This window comes from Salmo salar, chromosome ssa07 (assembly GCF_905237065.1).
Source record: "Salmo salar chromosome ssa07, Ssal_v3.1, whole genome shotgun sequence".
Taxonomy (NCBI): Eukaryota; Metazoa; Chordata; class Actinopteri; order Salmoniformes; family Salmonidae; genus Salmo; species Salmo salar.
The window spans coordinates 41,828,915-41,836,388 of NC_059448.1; the positions used below are offsets into that span (position 1 = coordinate 41,828,915).

The following is a 7,474-nucleotide window of genomic DNA, read 5'->3' on the forward strand; positions in this document are numbered from 1 at the left end:
TACCCCAGACACTAGGCCTCCATTGGATGTGTTTGACACCCCTGCTTTAAAGGGTGCTCACCTGCATTCATTGGGCTTCACTCAAAACAGGCTTCCTCATCCTCCCTCATTTGCGCTGATTTGAATTCACACCACTATGTGCCCAATTAAACCCTGTAACTTAATAAAGGATCCGACCCTTTTTTTTCAATTTTTGGCTAAAGTGACATATCCAAATCTAACTGCCTGTAGCTCAGGACCCGAAGCAAATATATGCATATTCTTGATACCATTTGAAAGGAAACACTTTGAAGTTTGTGGAAATGTGAAATTAATGTTGGAGAATATAACACATTAGATCTGGTAAAAGATTGTACCATCATCTTTGAAATGCAAGAGAAAGGTCATAATGTATTATTCCAGCCCAGGCGCAATTTAGATTTTGTGTATGTGCAAGTGTATGCGCAAAGTTTTAGACTGATCCATCCATATCTCTTCAAAATGTTGTATCAAGACTGCCCAAATGTGCCTAATTGGTTTTTGAATACATTTTCAAGTTCATAATTGTGCACTCTCCTCAAACAATAGCATGGTATTCTTTCACTGTAATAGCTACTGTAAATTTGACAGTGCAGTTAGACTAAGAAGAATTTGATATTTCTGCCCATATCAGATATGTCTATGTCCTGGGAAATGTTTTTTTTTTGGGGCGGGGGGGGCGACGACGACGAGGACGACAACGACGACGAAACCGATCCTGTAGAGGTTAAAACCAATTAAGGACAGACGTTCCGCTAGCGGAACCCCTAGCCAACAGCCAATTGCATCGCACGGCGCGAAATACAAAACCAACTAAAATACCACAATTCAATTTTCTCAAACAATCAACTATTTTACACCATTTTAAAGACAAGACTCTCGTTAATCTAACCACATTGTCTGAAATAGCTCCGTTTTGTTCGTGCGTTGAGGTCACTATCCGAAGGGTGACGCGCGGGCGCATTTCGTGACAAAAAACAGCATGTCAAACGCTGTTTAAATTCAATTTTTATGCTATTTTTCTCGTAAAATAGCGATAATATTCCAACCGGGCGACGTTGTATTCATTCAAAGACTGAAAGAACAAAATGGAGTAGTCTCGTGGACGCGCATCTCCAGTGTCACTGTCCCCAGGCAGGCCAATAACAAACAGAGCTGCTGTACTTAGCCCAGAGACTGCAGAGCTCTCATTCCACTTTCTGGCGCCTTCTGAGAGCCAATGGAAGCCTTAGAAAATGTCACGTTACAGCACAGATGCTGTATTTTCAATAGAGAGACTACAGAAGGACAATAAATTGTCAGACAGGGCACTTCCTGTATGGAATCTTCTCAGGTTTTGGCCTGCCATATGAGTTCTGTTATATTCACAGACACCATTCAAACAGTTTTAGAAACTTTAGAGTGTTTTCTATCCAAATCTACTAATTATATGCATATTCTAGTTTCTGGGCAGGAGTAGTAACCAGATTAAATCGGGTACGTTTTTTATCCGGGCGTGAAAATACTGCCCCCTATCCCAAACATAACAAATTCACCTCTAAGAAGGCGAGAGGAGAACTCCAGGGGTGTATTCATTACGTATTGCAACGGAAACTAGTGCTGGGTGATTAGTGCTTTCTGAGGTCAATTTGGTTTCGGTTCGATTATTTAAAAAAGAATCACTGTTATGTGGGTGGAATGCTGTTCTATACAGACAGACAAGTTTAAGTGGGCGCGCAAGGGATTATGGTCATTGTAGTTAATTCCCACGTTTTCTGCGCTAAACTATGTAAAAGATTGGTGTGTTGGAAAGGACAACTTCCTATTACATCGCACAATTCAGGCTTCATCTGATTTATCTCTACAGAAACTGCACATCGAGATCAAAGAACCCCCCCCAACAAAATGGAATTTAAATAATTGAACAGACGTTGGTTAATTAGTTGTTTAAAAAATAAAAAAAATCGACATTTCGGTTAATTGCTCAGCACCAAACAGAGCAAATTGCTCAGAACCAAACAGAGCAAATGAAATGAAAAGGGAGGGACCTTCTTAAATTTGTCTAATAGAAACTCTTGTTTATGTTGCAAAATATTTTCAGTTTGGAGTAAACGTTTTGCAACACACTAAACGTTTTGCAAAATAATCGTAGTAATGAATACTCCCCAGTTGGTACTGTCTGGTCTTGTTGTTGTTCATTCCATAGAGATAGATAAAGGACTCTAGTGCCCAAACGGCTATATCAGCATGGGCTGCGCCATCGAGGACTTTCACCATTTCTTAACCCTAAGAGATGATCACATAACTCCATACAGGTTGCCAGGAGGGATAAACCAATGAATTATACTTGGGAGGAAACATTCCATAACTGCAGGTGGAAGTAAATCGTCAACCTTGGCTTTATAGAGCAACCTGTTCAAACAACACACTCTAGGTGGCAGTGTACACACCGTATGTTTTCCATCTCATTGAAGTAGTTGAAGGAAATTGACTACCACTGCAGTGTTGTAAAGTACTTAAGTAAAAATACTTTAAAGTACTACTTAATTCATTTTTTGGGGTATCTATACTTAACTTTTTACATTTTTGACAACTTTTACTTTTACTTCACTATATTCCTAAAGAAAATAATGTACTTTCTACTCCATACATTTTCCCTGACACCCAAGTACTAGTTACGTGATGAATGCTTAGCAGCACAGGAAAATTGACAAATTCACACACTTATCAAGAGAACACGTGGCTGATCTGGCAGACTCACTAAATACAAATGCATCGTTTGTAAATTATGTCTGAGTGTTGGAGTGTTACCCTGGCTGTCCATACATTTTAAAAACAAGAAAATGGTGCCGTCTACATTGCTTAATATAAGGAATTTGAAATGATTTATACTTTTATTTTTGATACTTAAGTATATTTCAGGAATTATATTTACTTTTGATACTTAAGTATATTTCAGCAATTATATTTACTTTTGATGCTTAAGTATATTTAGAACCAAATACTTTTAGTTTTTTACTCAAGTATTTTACTGGGTGACTTTCACTTTTACTTGAGTAACTTTCTATTAAGCTATCTTTACTTTTACTAAAGTATGACAATTGGGTACTTTTTCCACCACTGTCAAAATGGAGATGGCCTCAATGACGCTCATGGTCTAGTTACCACAACCACAAAGTCCTAATCCCCACCTATTTCTACAATTTATCTTTTTAAAATGTGATTTTAAACCTACCCTTAACCCTAACCTTAACCACACTGCCAAAATAATGCCTAACCTTAAATTAAGATGTTTACAGTATGCTTACAATATTGCCAATTTTGACTTTGTGGCTGTGCTAGAGAAAACTGCTGCCCATGCTCTAACACAGGAATTCCCAAACTTCACCCTTCCCCCCATGATATTTGAGTGACAAAAAATTACAACATCTATATGTTAAAAAAAAACTACAATGGCAAGAAAAAGTATGTGAACCCTTTGGAATTACCTGGATTTCTGCATAAATTGGTCATAACATTTGATCTGATCTTCATCTAAGTCACAATCCAATTGGTAGTTACAGTCTTGTCTCATCGCTGCAACTCCCGTACGGACTCGAGAGAGCCAGGCGAAGGTCGAGAAGCCAGGCGAAGGTCGAGAGCCAGGCGAAGCCAAGCTTCACTGCTTCTTGACACAACGTGCACTTAATCCGGAAGAAAGCTGCACCAATGTTTCGAAGGAAACACAGCACCTGGAGACTGTGTCAGCGTGCATTGCACCCGGCCTGCCACAGGAGTTGCTAGTGTGCGATGCGACAAGAACTAAACCCTCCCCTAACCCGGACGATGCTGGTCCCGGCCGGGTGCAACAGAGCCTGGACTCGAACCAGGATCTCTAGTGGCACAGCCTTATCTTTAACTGCGCTATTGGAAAAGGACCTGTAAGTAAGAATTTCACTGTTAGTCTACACATTGTCTACGAAGCATGTGAAAAATACAATTAGATTTGAGTAAGTAGCCCATGGTAGAGCATACGCGTCTCGTTTAGCTCTCTCTGACAGTCAAACAAAAGGTTGAGATACAGATATTTTTCCTGAATGCAAAGTAATATAACTTCTTACTTTCAACACAAAGTAATATCGCAAAGTATATTCTTTTTTTTATTCTATTCGGCGCACGGACACCATAGTGACAGCCGAGTTGCTAGAGAGTGCAGTGTCTGGCTTGAAATCTAAACCAACGCGGAGAGATACTTACATGTTACTTTGTTAAATGTAATGGATAATATATTACTTTCCCAAGTAACTAATCTTAACACTGATTATGTGACAGAGTAAAGCCGGGTGTACTTTACACAATTTTGTCCACGATTCATCTGTCCTAGACACGTTTTGAGATGGGAGACAATATGCCCGTATTGCCTACTCAGGGCGGTCACCGACGCTCGTTAAATGTGAGCGAGTCAAAGACGCAATCCGAGGGCTACCGATCTAGTCTTTGAGCAGTCCCAGACGTCCCGATATTTTCAAACATTTTTGATTTTATCGGTACAAAATCTGCAATGCTCTTGCAATGACAATTTTTGAGAACGATGATCAGCAATAGCAAATGAGAGCTCACCAGAGAGAAGCCAGTGAGATGATGACGTTGTTTCACATCACCCAAAATGTGTAGTCTCTGGGGCACGAGCCATGAGTATTACTAGTATGCGTTTGTATATGTGATAAGGGAATTATATAATGAAGGTAAATGAATAAAGAATCCATCCCTGAAACATAACTGATTAGTAATTTATAGTTATGTAGCATGTGTAATGAATAATTAAAGTACGTAAGTCCCATAAGGTCTAGTAAAAGACCCTGGAGGAAGGGAAATGTGTGTGTGTGTTAGTGGGCCTAAGGGAACTGTAGACATGTGTTTGACCCGACCTGGAGAGACTTAGGAGAAAACAGGGAGTAACCTTCAAGGTCCCCCTAATCTCGTGGGAAAGGAACAGGCAGCGCTGGGTAGTGATTAACAGTGGTGAGAAGTCCGGGGAGGGATACAATTCACCTACTGTTCGTGTGTATGTATGTCAGTAGGATATCTATTGTTTGATTTTAGGTATGTGCGTAAGCGGGGAGTGAGCATAAAATGAACATCTTTGTGTAATGTACTTCAGAACGTTCTCTGAATAAACTGTACAGACCTTTTGCAGAAAGCTGAGTCCTTGCCTAATTATTCTTTACCCAGCGTCTTACAAACCTTGGGAATTAGTCAAGGCTTATTGATTGTTAATTATTATCATTGGGATAGAAAATTCCACTGACAATATGCCTTTAACCAAAGTGTCAAATCATTACAGCTCTGAAGTTCACAAGCAAATGTTATTCAATTCAAAATGCTGGCTAGACATTTCAACTCTGTATGGCAAACGTGAATGTCTGACTGAAAACGTTTATGAGGCTGCTTTGAGCCACCGCTCGTTGTAGCTACGTTAAATCACATCATTGTTTTCGCGAGACAGCGTGGTATCGACAATCCTCATGACCAAGTGAAGAATCTTGTAGTGTGTGACTCCCGTCTGTGCCACATCGTTTAGTGTGCGCACCACTACGTTGGCAAACCAAAAAAATACAGAAAAGACGGTCGTTTAATGTGAGAGGCGATGTTAGGATTTTGAAAGTCGTGTAGTGTCCAACTGGCTTAACTCACACATACAGACAGACAAATCAAGCATTAAAAGTGTATGTTTACCTCAACCACTTTCCATGGATACTGCTTTTCAAACATGGGTATGAATTCATCGTAGTGAACCTGGGGCACACAGAGTATCAGATTAAGGGAATTAATTCAGGTGGTGTTTGTTGTAGCTGTGTGTGTGCGTTCTCTTTGACAGGTGTTTGTTTACTTTTCTGAGTGTGTGTGCGTGCGTTTGTCCTTTTCAGTCGGTTGACTTAGACTGCTTTTGATGAAGGCGGGGGTTTGCTTTGTCATCATTACCTGTTTGAGCTGGACCCCCTCTCCATAGTTCATGACAGTGAAGTGCTTCTGGTAGTCATCAAAGTGGTCCAGAGAGAAAGGCCTGTGTAGAACAGAGATGAGAACCAGCGTAAAGCTCCAGGCCTGTATTCACAAAGCGTCTCAGAATAGGAGTGCTGATCTAGGACCAGGTTCCTCTTCTATATGAGGCAAAACAGATCCTAGATCAGCACTCTTATTCTGGAAGTAAACGCTTCATAGGTGGCATTTATGTGTTGCAGCATTTGACATTCAAATTCTGTCCTCACCTAAACCCACTTAAACCTTGTGAGCCCCATCCCCCAACGTCCTCACCCATTCGAAGAGATGAGCTACAACAGGGAGGATCTACATGCAGTCTTGTGAGCGGAGCATGTCGATAGGAAGGGGGAACTGTGGTTAGCAAGGCAACAGGTTTCACTCTTCAAATGTTCCAGCTAAGATGCAGAGGTATTCTCATGCTTCCTGTTTACAAACAAAAGCTCAAAAAGGAAGTACCAGTGATGCGCTCAGTACGGAAGTGGTCGGACGAAGCTGACGCAAGGCTACAAGACTGTTTTGCCAATACAGATATGTTGTGTAGAAGTGAGACATGGTCTTACTAAGACAACACTGTGGTGTCAACCAAAGGCAACAGACTCAGAGAGCACAGCAAAAAAGCCCCCATCTGGTGAAAACCCCACATTGGCTGTAGAAGCGAACACTATCAGTAGTTTAAGAATGCAGTAGTTTGACATGGCTTGATATGTTGGGTAGATTCTCATAGGGCGTCAGTGTGATTAAATTATGGAATTGTGTTTTTGGTACTTGTTGAAAGTGTGTGTGCTAACCTGTCTGTAGTCTCTGATGTGGGAAAAGGTCCAAAGAATATCAGCCTCCTCTTCAGTCTCTGGGAAAGTCAACCGTGGGTAATGGTGATTGTTCAGAACTTGTCCCATCTCTGTGTACACCCTGCAAGGCATGCAGACAAAGGGGTTTTGTGAGAATGATTATACATCATATTTAATTCATGGTAATGAAATTATATAACAATGGTCATTATGGCCAAACATCGATTTGCACTTTTCGCACCAAAGTACGTTCATCTCTAGGAGACAGAACATGTCTCCTTCCTGAGCGGTATGACGGCTGCGTGGTCCCATGGTGTTTATACTTGCATACTATTGTTTGTACAGATGAATGTGGTATCTTCAGGCATTTGGAAATTGCTCCCAAGGATGAAACAGACTTGAGGAGGTCTACAACTTTTTTCTGAGGTCTTGGCTGATTTCTTTTGATTTTCCCATGATGTCAAGCAAAGAGGCACTGAGTTTGAAGGTAGGCCTTGAAATACATCCACAGGTACACCTCCAATTGACTCAAATTATGTAAATTAGCCTATCAGAATCTTCTAAAGCCATCACATAATTTTCTGGAATTTTCCAAGCTGTTTAAAGGCACAGTCAACTTAGTGTATGTAAACTTCTGACCCACTGGAAACAATAGTACGCAAGTATGA

At 40.6% G+C, this 7,474-nt stretch overlaps 1 protein-coding gene across 13 annotated transcripts in view; it reads right to left on the reverse strand.

Moving 5' to 3' along the window:
• LOC106609317 (tubulin--tyrosine ligase-like protein 12) overlaps window positions 1-7,474 on the reverse strand; it is a 39,769-nt gene that overhangs the window by 3,817 nt on the left and 28,478 nt on the right. For 6 of the 13 annotated variants that reach the window (XR_006770649.1, XR_006770650.1, XR_006770641.1 and 3 more), the window contains exons 2-4: window positions 6,807-6,927; window positions 5,959-6,040; window positions 5,713-5,772 (exon numbers count right to left, since the gene is read on the reverse strand). Coding sequence is in view for 2 of the 13 variants with exons in the window: in XM_045721999.1 (XP_045577955.1) it covers window positions 5,713-5,772; window positions 5,959-6,040; window positions 6,246-6,295 (192 nt within the window). In the remaining 11 variants the exon portion in view is untranslated. Of the gene's footprint in view, window positions 1-1,376; window positions 3,916-5,712; window positions 5,773-5,958; window positions 6,041-6,245; window positions 6,928-7,474 lie in introns of those variants that run through there. The other 7 variants (XR_006770647.1, XR_001329678.2, XM_045721999.1 and 4 more) reach the window with 3 other exon arrangements.